This window comes from Eubalaena glacialis, chromosome 3 (genome assembly GCF_028564815.1).
Source record: "Eubalaena glacialis isolate mEubGla1 chromosome 3, mEubGla1.1.hap2.+ XY, whole genome shotgun sequence".
Taxonomy (NCBI): Eukaryota; Metazoa; Chordata; class Mammalia; order Artiodactyla; family Balaenidae; genus Eubalaena; species Eubalaena glacialis.
In genome coordinates, this window is record NC_083718.1 from 179158023 (window position 1) to 179174238 (window position 16216).

Genomic DNA, 16216 nt, shown 5'->3' on the forward strand with positions numbered 1-16216 from the left:
TAGAACAGAGAATTTGTTCAGAGGTACTTAATCACTACTCCTATCTTTTACAGAGAATTTAGCAAACCTTTACTTCCTGTTGGAAGAGCTGGAGTCTTGCTTTCTGAAATATTGCACCTTCTATGCAAACAAATGGTGAGTGTTAAACTGAGTGTTGGATTTAGCAGCCTATTCGGAAGTGTAGTGATTTTTATCTTGGGTTATCCTTGAAAAGCTTAGGGTATCACTGTGCATGTAACTCTCTTAACTTCTATTATTTGAAGAAAAAAAAAAGTGAGGTTTCTGGTTCAATCTAGTTTCTTCCAAAGGTATATTTGTCCCTCTGTTTTCTTGTAATTTGGGAAAGAATTATCTAATCTCAGCTAGATTTGGTACAATTCTAAAGAATCTCAAGATGTATTTTATTTGTGGCTAATGATTTTATCTTCTCTTGAAACAAAATGGCTATATTATTTATACTTTTTAATAGATTTCAATTAAAACTCCTCTGCTTTCAGAGAAAGATAAGATTCATAAAATGATTAATTTTACAATATTTTTGGATCATGGGCTAGGTAATCTGATTAGAAATAGGTGGTAAAAAAAATCATATTGATATCACTTACATGTGGAATCTAAAATACAACACAAATGAACTTATCTACGAAACAGAAACAGACTTACAGACATAGAGAACAGACTTTTGGTTCCCGGGGTGGGGTTGGGGTGGGGGAGGTAGGGGAGGGATGGACTGGGAGTTTGGGATGAGCAGATGCAAACTATTATATGTAGAACGGGTAAACAATAAGGACCTACTGTATAGCACAGAGAACTATATTCAATATTCTGTGATAAACCATAATGGAAGAGAATGTGAAAAATAATGTATATATATATATAACTGAATCACTTTGCTGTGCAGCAAATTAACACAACACGATAAATCAACTATACTTCGATAAAATTAATTTTTTTAATGGCAAAAAAAGAAATAGGTGGTAAAAATGATTCTGCAGGATTGTGAATTTCTATCTTAAAGTTGCATTTATTTTAGTTTAATAAATACTGCATAATTCTCTGCAAAGCTCTGTGCTAGGATTTTAGTCTGCAAAGATAGCTAAACCTTCAAAGAATTTATAGACTGGAGAGGGAGACAAACAAATCTAAACCAATAGTTTCAAAAGAGAATGTCAGTGCTATATTAGAGGTCTAAGACGTTTGGGAGAGTGGTGTAGCTTCACAAAGGTGATGTAACTCCTGGGGGTGAGAAACGTCAAAACAACTCACGTATGAAAATTTTAGAGTGATTTCTGACTGAAACTGTTATACTTATTTGTGTAATAGTTATTCATATATAGGTGTACTAAACAGTCTTGTCTCTAATTCTAGTTGATTATCTATTTGTTCTTAATATTCTTTGTTTGATGGCACTAAAGTTTTTATTGAACCCTAATTTGTAGATCCAGAATTTTCTCCTGCTCTTCTACCTACTTGACTTTAGTCCTTAAAATTCAAATTCTTGTTAACTTTTATTTGTAGAAACAGAAAGCAAATTCTCACTTCTCCTAACTAAAACAAAATTCTCATAGAATATAAGCTCTGGAATTAGCCTGAGTTTAAATCCTGACTCTGCCAGGTTATCAGCTATACCTTGGGCAAGTTAGTCTGTGAAATAACTAGTACATATTCCTTAGATGACAGTTGCAGCCTCAAAGCCTGACATTTTCCTTTATCACTGTGATTTTGCTCAGGCAGTGGACTTGTACCTCCTCATCAGTTTTCCACCTGACAGCAGCTCTTCTCTGTTGTTTCTTGGGCTCAACCTTGCACTTCTTCTTGCCCTTGAAATAATTCTCATTCCTTGATCAGGAGCAGTGACTTCCTTAGTCATTCTCATGTTAGGTAGCATAATCATAATCTACTTTGAAGAGGGACTCCAGGGAGGCTTATTGAATGGCTTTAATAGCAGATGCATATAGCACTATCCAGGAAAAGAGACAGTTTTGAATTCATAAGCTCTGTGAATTGGACTCTTTTTAGGTGATTATATTCATAAACCCCAAACACCAGCTTGCAGATGCCCAGATTAGTCATCTGGTAGAAGAAATTATTGAATGTTAAACAACTGTACTTCATTTACCATTACATTTATGAACATTCAGACATCTCAGTTTGAAAGCTAAGAGTCCTAAGAAATTAACTTCATATCAGCAAGGAAAAGTTTCAGTTTTTTAGCCTTCCTGCAAACTTCTGTACTCTTGACTTCTTTTTCTCCTTCCAATGTAAAAGTAAATGGATTGGACTTAATCTCTGTTTTAGAGCCATAAGAAAGTGGGAGCCTTATGGAGGGAGGCTGACCTCAGCTGGAAGGATTTTTTACCAGAAGGGGAAGATGTACATAATTTTCTCTTGGAGCAGGTGAGTAAGAGCAAGGCTTGTACCTTCCTGTTTGATCGTAGTTGGTCTGTTTCTTAGAGGAGATAAAGGTATTTGTACTAGTATTCCAGTTATTAAAATTAGACCAAAATAGGAATCATGGTCAAGATGTCATTGTAAGTCCATGCTTTAAAAAAGCCACTTTACCCAAAAAAACCCTTGTGATTCCTAAGGACAAATATTTTCTGATCTCTCCTCAGAATCAATCACGATTCTCACCAGGCAACTTTTAACAACATCGTAGCTTTTTGTCTTTGCATTCATTAGATGATAGATAAAAAAGAAAAGAAAAATTTAAGGACTTAGCCACACTTAGAAAACAAGCTACACGTCTCCATGAACCAGAAATGAAATTGATAAATAAAGCAGGGTTAATAGGGCTAAAGCTGCAAGTCTTCTGAGCTCTGGGTCTGAAAGCAAATAGAGACAGGTAGAAGTTACTTCTGTGGAGTAATAGGGTCTAGATGCCCCTTTCAAGGTAGAAGATTGGAGACAGGCTTACTGCATGTCACTAAGTGGAAACTTGATAAATAAATACAAGGAAGTAGATATAGTCTTATAGGCAGAACCTTAGCTAAGCTGCCTACTGACTTGGTAACTGGATTCAGAAATCCACAACAAGGCAGAAGCCTCCATAGTCAATATAATCTGGTCCTAAGTAAAGAATTGTGGGGGAACAAATAGAGGCAACCATAAAAAGAAGAGTGACAAAACAAAAAAACTTCCTCTCAAAATGATCCTGCAAGTCAGAATCCTAAAACATCTGAGGAAAATAAATGCTAAGACAGCCAACAAAATCGGCAATAAGAAGAAAAAAATCACTCTTAGGTAAAAAGAAAATAATAAAGCAATCTGAAAATGACTTTAAGTATATTTTAAGCTGGATATATTTAAGCTGGATAAAGACATTAGGTTAACTGTGGACTTTAGCTTCCTTTTGGTTGTAGTCTAGATACACTGAGGAGCACTCCTGCCATGATAATAAGAACCTACATAAGGCATAATTTATCTTGCATAGCTGGGCTCATAAAAAGTGGAAGAAATTCCCAAGTAACAAAACGAATAAGGGGGAAAAAAGCCAAAGATGAAATCGACTCTGAGCAATAAGCACATGTAAAGGGTGTGTTGCCTAATACCATTATAAGCGCTGCCAGAGATCTTGAAGATGTTGAAATGGTCCTAGTTCAATATTACCCTGGCTCTAAGAAGCAGCAAACCAAAATGCTCTTTGGAGAAAACTATACTCAACTTAGCTCTTACTTTCTACAAATTAACATTATCTAAATATATGAGTTAATACGTAGAGTTCATTTAACGTATAACGAAACAGGTAACCATGAGTGACAGTAAACAGACAATAAGTGCAAGATTTAGACTCCAGAGACGTGAGATAATGGAATCATCACTCAGCATATAAAATAACATTATTTTAAAAAGAGGGAATCACAAAAATGAGCAAACATGAAGAGAGTAGTCAAAATGACTGGGCAGATATAAAAAAAGAAGGAGAAGAAACTAGACAGAATTCTAAGAGCTGTTATGAAATTTAGAGGATAGAATGAGAAAGTCTAACATGTGTCTAATTGGAGTCCTAGAAGGGGAAATAGGGTGAATGGAGAAGAGGCAGTATTTGAAGACACTGTGGCTGACTTTTCCAGAACTGAAAAATATATGAATCTATATAGAAAGCACATGTATACCACATAGGATAGTTACATTTTAGTGAAACTGCATAATATCAAAAACAAGCAAAAAAAGATTTTAAAGTAGCTAGAAAGAAGAAGCACATTACCTACAAAGGAAAAGCAGACTTTGCAATAGCAACAATGAAAGCCAATTGTTATCAAAGTATACATAGATAACAATGAAAGATGGTGGCGTAATCTTTTTTTTTTTCTTTTTTTTGGGCTGCATCGGGTCTTAGTTGCGGCATGTGGGATCTTTCATTGAAGCGCGCGGGCTCTTCGTTGCGGAGCGCAGGCCTCTCTCTAGTTGTGGCGCACAGGCTCCAGGGTGCGTGGGCTCTGTAGTTGTGGCGTGTAGGTTCCAGAGCGTGTGGGCTCTGTAGTTTGTAGCATGCAGGCTCTCTAGTTGAGACGCACGAGCTCAGTAGTTGCGGCGCATGGGCTTAGTTGCCCCACGACACGTGGGACCTTAGTTCCCTGGCCAGGGATCGAACCCATGTCCCCTGCATTGTAAGGCAGATTCTTTACCACTGGACCACCAGGGAAGTCCCGGAATAATCTTAAAGTGCTGAGAAAATATCAGTTAATCTAGAGTTGACTTCCAAATAAACTAACCTTTAAGGATAAGGGCAACATATATTTAGAAACTTAATAACACACTTCTAAATAACCCGTGAGTCAAACGAGAAATCATAAAAGATTTTTAAAATATTTTGTACTGAATGAAAATGAAAACACAACACATCAGAATTTATGGGATGCAACTAAAGCCGTACTTAGAGTGAAATTTTTAGCACTGAACACCTGTATGCAGGAAACAAGTAAGGTCACAAATCAGTAACTTCAGCTTCAACCTTACAAAATTAGAAAATGGAAGAGCAAATAAAACTCAAAGTAAATAGAAAAAAGGAAATAACAAGAATCAGAGCAGAAGTCAGTGAAACAGAAGAACAGTAGAGAAAAGTCACTGAAGTCAAAAGCTGGTTCTTTGAAAAGATAAAGTTGATAAACCCTAGCCAGACTAATCAGGAAAAATAAAAAAGAGAAGGCACAGATTTCTAATAAAAAGAATGAGAGAGGTGACATTGTATAGATTCTACACATAACAACAGGTAAGAGAATTTTGCGAATAATCTTTATGCCAATAAATACATCAACTTAGTTGAAATGAGTAAATTTCTTGACACAAACTACTAGAGCTGACTCAAGAAGAAGAATAGATAACCTGAATATCTATGAAAGAAATTGAAGTAGTTAACGTTCTCACAAAGAAAACTCCAGGCTCCAGTGAATTCACTGATGAATTCTACCCAACATTTAAGGGAGAAATAATGCTAATTCTGCAAAGAATTCTACACCAATTCTTCCAAAACATTGAACAGGAGAGACTTATTTTCCAACTCATTCTGTGAGGCCAACATTAAATTGATAACAAAATCAAGGGCATTTCAAGAAAAGAGAACTATAGACCGGTATTCCTAATTAACACAGAGAAAATCTTGTCAAAAAAATTTTCACAAATCAAATGCAACAGTATATAAAAAGGCTAATACATCATAACCAGGTAGGTTTTATCACAGGACTGTAAGGTTAATTTAAAATTTAAAAATCAGTGTATGGATGGAGGGAAGATGATGTAGTAAGAAGGTCCAGAATTAGTCCCTCCACTGAAACAACTATTGAGCTGGGAAGGTCTGTTAGAATCAGCTATTTTGGAATTATGGAGTGGAACACATGCACTACCAACACCAGGAGGATGCTTGATGAAAAAAAGAATCTGGTAAATTCCAGTGATTTTGGTGTTTTGCATAGAAAGCTATCAGCCCCAAGCTTTGTGACAGACAGCTGAGGAGACAGTAGCACCTTCTTTCTGGCGCCAGGTTGAGCAATAAAGACCTTGTCCTCTGAAGATTGGTGTTGTGTCTTTTAATCTGCCTAGCAGTTCACCGAGTATCTTGTGCAGGACCTTGATGTCGTTTCAGCTCCTCACCCTGAAGCAACTTCTTGGATGGGGTCTGTCAAAGAACTTAAACAGAACACATTTATGTCTTCCCCATGCCCCCACGCCCCTCTCTTTTTCTCATTGGATCCAGGCATTCACTGAAATCTCTGAAAGGTCACTGGCTGACTGCAGAGATAATGGATCAGAGACTTCAGTAACCATATATGAGAAGGAATATAGTCCTTGTCTAAAAGTCACTGAACAGATGACTGCAACATCATACTGGGTGAGGGAGAGAATCTGATGTCCAGACTTACTACATTACACTGTCTAGTTTTCAACAAAAAATTATAAAGTATTCAAAGAAACAGGAAAATACAGCTCATTCACAGGGGAAAAAAAGAAAATGACAGAAGGCATCCCTGAGGAAGCCCAAACATTGGGAATACTAGACAAGGACTTAAACTGACTTAAATATGCTCAAGTTGCTGAAGAAAACCATGGACGAAGAAATAAAGGAAATCAGAATGATGAATTGAACAAGTTGAGAATACTGGTAAAGAGGTAGAAATTATAAAAAGGAACCAAGTAGAAACTGAAAAATGATAATAGCTGAAATGAAAAATTAGACTCTTTCAACAGCAGGTTTGAGCAGGCAGAAGAATCAGTCAGTGAACTTGGAAACAGGGCAATTGAAATTGCTCAGTCAGGAATCACTGATGCAGCACTAATTTACTACGATGAAAATCCATCTTCAGTATTCACAACAGATACACTCTTTTACTAATTGTTTTGCTAATGAAATTTCTGGCATTGTTATATGAAACTGAATATCATTGAATTTTTAAAAAAGTCCCTATAGTTTATTTTTTAAAGAAAAATTTAAATTGTAATAATACATATTGAAAAAATAATCCATTTAACATATAAAGAGGCTTTGAAAAAAGAAATTGCTCAGTTTGAGGAGCAAAGAAAAGAGAATCAAGAAAAATTAACAGAGTCTAAGGACCTAGGGGACACCATCAAACACATCAGTATATACATAATGTAGTCCCAGAGAAGGGAGAAAGGAGCAGAAGAAAGTATTTAAGTATTTGAAGAAATAATGGTCAAAAACTTCCCAAATTTGATCAAAGATATGAATCTACACATCTAGGAATTTCAACAAACTCCAGGCAGGATAAAGTCAGTTTCACATCAAGATATAATGAAACTGTTGAAAGACAAAAAAAAAGAAGAAATCTTGAAAGCATCAAGAGAGAAGAGACTCGTCACATACAAAGAAGCCTCAATAAGATTAACAGCCAATTTATCATCAGAAACTATGGCTGTCAAAAGACACTGGAATGATATATTTAAAGTACTGGGCTTCCCTAGTGGTGCAGTGGTTAAGAATCCTCCTGCCAATGCAGGGGACACGGGTTCGAGCCCTGGTCCAAGAAGATCCCACATGCCGCAGAGCAACTAAGCCCGTGAGCCACAACTTCTGAGCCTGAGCTCTTGAGCCTGCGTGCCACAACTACTGAAGCCCGCGCACCTAGAGCCCAAGCTCCGCAACAAGAGAAGCCACCGCAGTGAGAAGTCTGTGAACCACAGTGAAGAGCAGCCCCCGCTCACCTCAACTAGAGAAAGCCCCACGCGCAACAACGAAGACCCAACGCAGCCAAAAAAAAAGAATAACTAAAGTACTAAAATTTAAAGACTGTTTATATCTGGCAATATTTCCTATAAAAATGAAGAAGAAATTAAGACATTCCCAGATAAAAACTAAGTGAGTTAGTAGACCTCCCCTGCTAAACTGAGTCTTTCAGGCTGAAGCAAAAGAACACTAGAGTGTAACTCTAAGCCATACAAAGAAATATAGATAACTGGTAAAAGTAACCACACAGGTAAATATAAAAACAAGTATTATTATGTTTTTGGTTTGTAGCTCCTCATTTTCTTTGCTATATGATTTAAAAGGCAAATCCATAAGAAAATAACTATAAATATGTGTTAATGGGCATACATTGTATAAAGATGTAATTTATGAAAATAACTACATAAGGATGTTTTCTCACAGAATTCCCATGAGACCCAGCAGTTGTACTTCTAGGTGTACATCCAAGAGAAATGAAAACATATGACACCCTGATTTGAAGTCAAATTAACCTGGATTCAGGTTCCAGTTTTCTACTACTTAAGACTTTAAGCAAAAATTACTTGATTTCTCTAAGCCTCATATTCCTCACATATGAAATGCTTATAATAACTATCTGGTAGAATTTTTATGGGGATTAAATGAGATAATGTTTAAGAAGCACTGAGCATAGAGAGGAACTCAGTCAGTTACAGATGATGTTGTTATTAATAAAAATGTTTAAAAGACAAAAAAATGAGGTTCCAGAAAACTTGGCCTTCTGTATCCTGAATTTTAGCTTTCTTCTAAAATGGCTGGTTTAGGGACTCCCCTGGTGGTCCAGTGGTTAAGACTCCACACTCCCAATGCATTTGGGGCCTGGGTTCGATCCCTGGTCAGGGAACTAAGCCTGTGTGCCGCAACTACTGACCCGGCATGTTGCAACTAGAGAAGCCTGTGCGCCACAACTAGAGAGCCCATGAGCCGCAACGAAGATCCAGTGCAGCCAAAATAAATAAAAATTAAAATGGCTGGTTTAATGCCCTTTTTCTGGGAACCCGAGTACATTCTGCAAGAGGTAGTGATGAGCTGATCCATAAATTTGAAGCCCAGGAGGATTAGATAACGTATACAGAAACACAGGGATTCTGAGAAATAAATGTTTCTCTCCAATGACCAAGGTAAACTTTACAGCTCACCACTGACTCTGTTTGACCATGGTAAAGACGTTCACTTTCACATTTTTATGTCATATTATATTAATGAGCAATGTAATTCATGTTTGACTTTGCTGTTGTTGTTAATCACTCTCAGACCTTCAATCATCTATGTAGGTTTAGGGTAGGTTAAAGAGGTATTCTGTGTAGGTGTTCTAACACCTAGGAGTGTTAGAACAAATTTGGAGAATGTTTCAAGGCTGTGAAAAATTGCCTGTTCTTAAAAGAACTTATGGCCATCTTCTTGTGATTTTGTATGTATATTGACATGTGGTGGTTGGGATATTTATCAACATTGAATCAGAAAAATTGTAATACTGAATCATGTTTCTAAACTTTATAGGAATATATTTTAAAATGGGACATAAGTGGTAAAGACAATTAAAATGATAGAGTGAAATTTTTTTTTCACAGAATTCAAGGTAGTTTTTTCTTTGTGGATCAAAGGAGGGTATAGGAATATATCAGAGTCTTCTAAGGTATTAGAGGAAAATATGTTAATAATCTTTAATATTTTAATCTTCATGGTTTTTGCATAGAGAAACTTCATAAGGCAAAACATACTTATGTACCTCATTTCCTTATACCCTTGCAAATGAAAAATCATTTTGATTATTGATTTTTTTAAATTACCCATCTAAGAGTTAAACAATTATGGCATCGTTTCTCACACTCGGATTCAGAATGGTCAAGAGGTGTTTGAAGGACTTGACAAAACTAAAACTATAGAGTTTTTGACAGCTGCTCGGTGGCAATAGTGATACTAAATCATAGGCTGCAGAAAGGGAGTTAAATTGTACCCTTGCCAGTACTCCCGCCCTGCCTTAGAGCTATGTCACAGCTAAAAGCCAGACTGAAGCACCCAAGGGTATTATGTTAAATGAAGTAAGTCAAGAGAAAGACAAATACTGCATGATTTCACTTATATGTGGATTCTACAAAACAAATCAAAACCCATAGATACAGCGAATAGGTAGTTGGTTGCCAGAGGGGAAGGGGTTGGCAGGGGTGAAATAGGTGAAGGGGGTCAAGAGGTACAGACTTCCAGTTATAAAATAAATAAGTTATGAGGATGTAATGTATAGCATGGAGAATACAGTCAATAGTATTGTATTGACTTTGTACGGTGACAGATAATGACTAGACTTACTGTGGTGACCATTTCACAGTGTATACAAATGGCAAATCACTGTGTTGTACACATGAAACTAATATAATATTGTATGTCAGATATACTTAAATTTTTTAAAGAGACTGAAACTCAGAATGATTTGGAGGAGAAGTAAGCTTTTGTTTTTAAGAAGAAGCAGAGCTATGCAGTATTAAAAAATGGGGAAATATTCAGAAGGATAATGGAGTGAGAATCTTTTAGAACAATAAATATAGAATGGCTTCTGCTGATCATTTTGATTCCATGTGCAATAGAAGAGATAGCCCATGACTTTGTTTTCCTCTCAGGGTGATAATAATATTGAATTATGTTAATACGTTTAACACTGTATGTTACAGAAGTTGGACTTTATAGAGTCTGATGGTTCCTGTTCCTCTGAAGCACTTTCAAAGAAAGAACTCTCTGCCGAAGAGCTGTATAAGCGACTCGAGAAACTCATTATTGAGGACAAAGCAAATGATGAACAGATCTTTGACTGGGTAGAGGTATAAAGACTATGTCACCTTCCCTGATATCTCTGCAAGAAAGATTCTTGTGGGATCCCCTTCATTCACATATTTACCCTCGCACTTAATGGGAGTTTTTAACTTTAATGAAGTTAGTTTTTATTCTTACATGTTTATGTATTTGAAACTAATGCTGTTTTTCTATTTTTATAAGATTCGTAGTCTTTTATAAAGTCAGGTAAAAATATTCAGAACATAAGCCATTTTTCTGGATCTCTCATTAGTTTTGGATACACCCTGCATTTTACCATTCAAAAATTTGCATTTCTTTCTTAATGTTCTCATGTTTTAAATACTAATCTGGATAAAATTAATAAGCAATATATAATTATTATTAAATGTGTTGACTGACATTTTCATAACAACGCTCCCTTCTGGAAACTTTATATCTTATTTATCTTGTGTTGTGGAGTCTGTTGATCATGTCCGTTTTTAACTTGTTACTATATTCCTTTAAATAGTAGCTTCTGTTTATGTACATGTGTTTTATTTGTGCACATTTCCATGGGATCATATACTAATCCAAGTTGAAAGAAAGCCATTGAAGGCTAATCTAGTTCTCTCCCTCTTGCATATATCTTGTTTTGTAGTCCTTCTAGTGGGCTGTTGTTTTTTTTAACAACTCATTTCCAGGCACTGAGAAATAATGAAGCTTCTGATAAATTGGTTTTTTTACCTATTTTCCCTGCTGTCTATACGATAATCTATCATCTCACCTAATTCAGAATCTTTTTTAAGTAATTTATACTAGTCAATAAGATATATCCCTATCTCCCCCTCTAGGTTCTTTCATTCCTTCCTGAAATCTTGATATCCAGACCCTTGTCTGGTTATTCTCATACAAACATAACCTGGATTTTGAACATTCCTCTCAAAGTGACATGTGCAAACTGAGCATGATCACCAGGTGTGGTCCAACAGTACAGAGTTAGGTGGTGCTTTTTGCTTTTTTTTTTTTTTTAACTCTGTGCTTCTGGCAGGCTCACTACACTGAGCTCAAACTGCTCTTTCAGTCTTTTTTTTTTTTTAACATCTTTATTGGAGTATAATTGCTTTACAATGGTGTGTTAGTTTCTGCTGTATCACAAAGTGAATCAGCTGTACGTATACATATATCCCCATATCCCCTCCCTCTTGCATCTCCCTCCCACCCTCCCTATCCCACCCCTCTAAGTGGTCACAAAGCACCAAGCTGATCTGCCTGTGCTATGCGGCTGCTTCCCACTAGCTAGCTATTTTACATTTGGGAGTCTGTATATGTCCATGCCACTCTCTCACTTTGTCCCAGCTTCCCCTTCCCCCTCCCCGTGTCCTCAAGTCCATTCTCTACATCTGCGTCTTTATTCCTGTCCTGCCCCTAGGTTCTTCATAACTTTTTTTTTTTTTAAGATTCCATATATATGTGTTAGCATACGGTATTTGTTTTTCTCTTTCTGTCTTACTTCACTCTGTATGACAGACTCTAGGTCCATCCACCTCACTACAAATAACTCAATTTTGTTTCTTTTTATGGCTGAGTAATATTCCATTGTATATATGTGGCACATCTTCTTTAGCCATTCACCTAAGTGTCGATGGACACTTAGGTTGCTTCCATGTCTTGGCTATTGTAAATAGAGCTGCAATGAACATTGTGGTACATGACTCTTTCTGAATTATGGTTTTCTCAGGGTATATGCCCAGTAGTGGGATTGCTGGGTCGTATGGTAGTTCTATTTTTAGTTTTTTAAGAAACCTCCATACTGTTGTCCATAGTGGTTGTATCAATTTACATTCCCACCAACAGTGCAAGAGGGTTCCCTTTTCTCCACACCCTCTCCAGCATTTATTGTTTGTAGATTTTTTTTTTTTGAAATTTTAAACATCTTTATTGGAGTATAATTGCTTTACAATGGTGTGTTAGTTTCTGCTTTATAACAAAGTGAATCAGTTATACATATACATATGTTCCCATATCTCTTCCCTTGTTTTTAGATTTTTTGATGATGGCCATTCTGACTGGTGTGAGGTGATACCTCATTGTAGTTTTGATTTGCATTTCTCTAATGGTTAGTGATGTTGAGCATTCTTTCATGTGTTTGTTGGCGATCTGTATATCTTCTTTGGAGAAATGTGTATTTAGGTCTTCTGCCCATTTTTGGATTGGGTTGTTTGTTTTTTTGATATTGAGTTGCATGAGCTGCTTGTAAATTTTGGAGGTTAATCTTTTGTCAATTACTTCATTTGCAAATATTTTCTCCCATTCTGAGGGTTGTCTTTTTGTCTTCTTTATGGTTTCCTTTGCTGTGCAAAAGCTTTTAAGTTTCATTAGGTCCCATTTGTTTATTTTTGTTTTTATTTCCATTTCTTTAGGAGGTGGGTCAAAAAGGATCTTGCTGAGATTTATGTCATAGAGAGTTCTGCCTGTGTTTTCCTCTAAGAGTTTGACAGTGTCTGGCCTTACATTTAGGTCTTTAATCCATTTTGAGTTTATTTTTGCGTATGGTGTTAGGGAGTGTTTTAATTTCATTCTTTTACATGTAGCTGTCCAGTTTTCCCAGCACCACTTACTGAAGAGGCTGTCTTTTCTCCATTGTATATTCTTGCCTCCTTTATCAAAGATAAGGTGACCATATGTGTGTGGGTTTATCCCTGGGCTTTCTATCCTATTCCATTGATCTATATTTCTGTTTTTGTGCCAGTACCATACTGTCTTGATTACTGTAGCTTTGTAGTATAGTCTGAAGTCAGGGAGCCTGATTCCTCCAGCTCTGTTTTTCTTTCTCAAGATTGCTTTGGCTATTCGGGGTCTTTTGTGTTTCCATACAAATTGTGAAATTTTTTGTTCTAGTTCTGTGAAAAATGCCATTGGTAGTTTGATAGAGATTCCATTGAATCTGTAGATTGCTTTGGGTAGTATAGTCATTTTCACAGTGTTGATTCTTCCAATCCAAGAACATGGTATATCTTTCCATCTGTTTGTATCATCTTTAATTTCTTTCATCAGTGTCTTATAGTTTTCTGCATACAGGTCTTTTGTCTCCTTAGGTAGGTTTATTCCTAGGTATTTTATTCTTTTTGTTGCAATGGTAAATGGGAGTGTTTCCTTAATTTCTCTTTCAGATTTTTCATCATTAGTGTATAGGAATGCAAGAGATTTCTGTGCATTAATTTTGTATCCTGCTACTTTACCAGATTCGTTGATTAGCTCTAGTAGTTTTCTGGGAGCATCTTTAGGATTCTCTATGTATAGTATCATGTCATCTGCAAACAGTGACAGCTTTACTTCTTCTTTTCCCATTTGGATTCCTTTTATTTCTTTTTCTTCTCTGATTGCTGTGGCTAAAACTTCCAAAACTATGTTGAATTATAATAGTGGTGAGAGTGGACAACCTTGTCTTGTTCCTGATCTTAGTGGAAATGGTTTCAGTTTTTCACCATTGAGAGCAGTGTTGTATGTGGGTTTGTCATATATGGCCTTTATCATGTTGAGGTAGGTTCCCTCTATGCCTGCTTTCTGGAGGGTTTTTATCATAAATGGGTGTTGAATTTTGTTGAAAGCTTTTTCTGCATCTCTTGAGATGATCATATGGTTTTTCTCCTTCAGTTTGTAAATACGGTTTATCACATTGATTGATTTGCGTATATTGAAGAATCCTTGTATTCCTGGAATAAACCCCACTTGATCATGGTGTATGATCCTTTTAATGTGCTGTTGGATTCTGTTTGCCAGTATTTTGTTGAGGATTTTTGCATCTATGTTCATCAGTGATATTGGCCTGTAGTTTTCTTTCTTTGTGACACCTTTGTCTGGTTTTGGTATCAGGGTGATGGTGGCGTCGTAGAATGAGTTGGGGAGTGTTCCCCCCTCTGCTATATTTTGGAAGGGTTTGAGAAGGATAGGTGTTAGCGCTTCTCTAAATGTTTGATAGAATTCGCCTGTGAAGCCATCTGGTCCTGGGCTTTTGTTTGTTGGAAGATTTTTAATCACAGTTTCAATTTCAGTGCTTGTGATTGGTCTGTTTATATTTTCTATTTCTTCCTGGTGCAGTCTCTGAAGGTTGTGCTTTTCTAAGAATTTGTCCATTTCTCCCAGGTTGTCCATTTCATTGGCATATAGTTGATTGTAGTAATCTCTCATGAACCTTTGTATTTCTGTAGTGTCAGTTGTTACTTCTCCTTTTTCATTTATAATTGTATTGATTAGAGTGTTCTCCCTTTTTTTCTTGATGAGTCTGGCTAATGGTTTATCAATTTTGTTTATCTTCTCAAAGAACCAGCTTTTAGTTTTATTGATCTTTGCTATTGTTTCCTTCATTTCTTTTTCATTTATTTCTGCTCTGATCTTTATGATTTCTTTCCTTCTGCTAACTTTGGGGGTTTTTTGTTCTTCTTTCTCTGATTGCTTTAGGTGTAAGGTTTGGTTGTTTATTTGAGATGTTTCTTGTTTCTTGAGGTAGGATTTTATTGCTATAAACTTCCCACTTAGAACTGCTTTTGCTGCATCCCATAGATTTTGGGTCATTGTGCTTTCATTGTCATTTGTTTCTAGGTAGTTTTTGTTTTCCTCTTTGATTTCTTCAGTGATCTCTTGGTTATTAAGTAGTGTATTGTTTAGCCTCCATGTGTTTGTATTTTTTACAGATTTTTTTCGTGCAGTTGGTATCTAGTCTCATAGCATTGTGGCTGGAAAATGTACTTGATACGATTTCAGTTTTCTTAAATTTACCAAGGCTTGATTTGTGACCCAAGATATGATCTATCCTGGACAACATTCCATGAGCACTTGAGAAGAAAGTGTATTCTGTTGGTTTGGGATGGAATGTCCTACAAATATCAATTAAGTCCCTCTTGTTTAATGTATCATTTAAAGCTTGTGTTTCCTTATTTATTTTCATTTTGGATGATCTGTCCATTGCTGAAAGCAGGGTGTTAAAGTCCTCTACTATGATTGTGTTACTGTCGATTTCCCCTTTTATGGTTGTTAGCATTTGCCTTATGTACTGAGGTGCTCCTGAGTTGGGTGCATAAATATTTACAATTGTTTTATCTTCTTCTTGGATTGATCCCTTGTTCATTATTTAGTGTCCTTCTTTGTCTCTTGTAATAGTCTTTGTTTTAAAGTCTATTTTGTCTGATATGAGAATTGCTACTCCAGCTTTCTTTTGATTTCTGTTTGCACGGAATATCTTTTTCCATCCCCTCACTTTCAGTCTGTATGTGTCCCTAGGTCTGAAGTGGGTCTCTTGTAGACAGCATATATACGGGTGTTGTTTTTGTATCCATTCAGCCAGTCTGTGTCTTTTGGTTGGAGCATTTAATCCGTTTACATTTAAGGTAATTATCGATGTATATGTTCCTATTACCGTTTTCTTAATTGTTTTGGGTTTGTTATTGTAGGTCTTTTGCTTCTCTTGTGTTTCCTGCCTAGAGAAGTTCCTTTAGCATTTGTTGTAGAGCTGGTTTGGTGATGCTGAATTCTCTTAGCTTTTGCTTGTCTGTAAAGCTTTTAATTTCTCCATCGAGTCTGAATGAGATCCTTGCTGGGTAGAGTAATCTTGGTTGTATGTTCTTCCCTTTCATCACTTTACATATGTCCTGCCACTCCCTTCTGGCTTGCAGAGTTTCTGCTGAAAGATCAGCTGCTAACCTTATGGGGATTCCCTTGTATGTTATTTGTTGT

At 36.3% G+C, this 16216-nt stretch overlaps 1 protein-coding gene across 11 annotated transcripts in view; it reads left to right on the forward strand.

Annotated features, from left to right (window-relative positions):
- EIF4G3 (eukaryotic translation initiation factor 4 gamma 3) overlaps window positions 1–16216 on the forward strand; it is a 384972-nt gene that overhangs the window by 356168 nt on the left and 12588 nt on the right. For all 11 annotated transcript variants that reach the window (XM_061184801.1, XM_061184804.1, XM_061184805.1 and 8 more), the window contains 3 exons: window positions 54–135; window positions 2299–2397; window positions 10387–10533. In XM_061184801.1, coding sequence (XP_061040784.1) covers window positions 54–135; window positions 2299–2397; window positions 10387–10533 — 328 coding nt within the window. The remainder of the gene's footprint in view (window positions 1–53; window positions 136–2298; window positions 2398–10386; window positions 10534–16216) is intronic.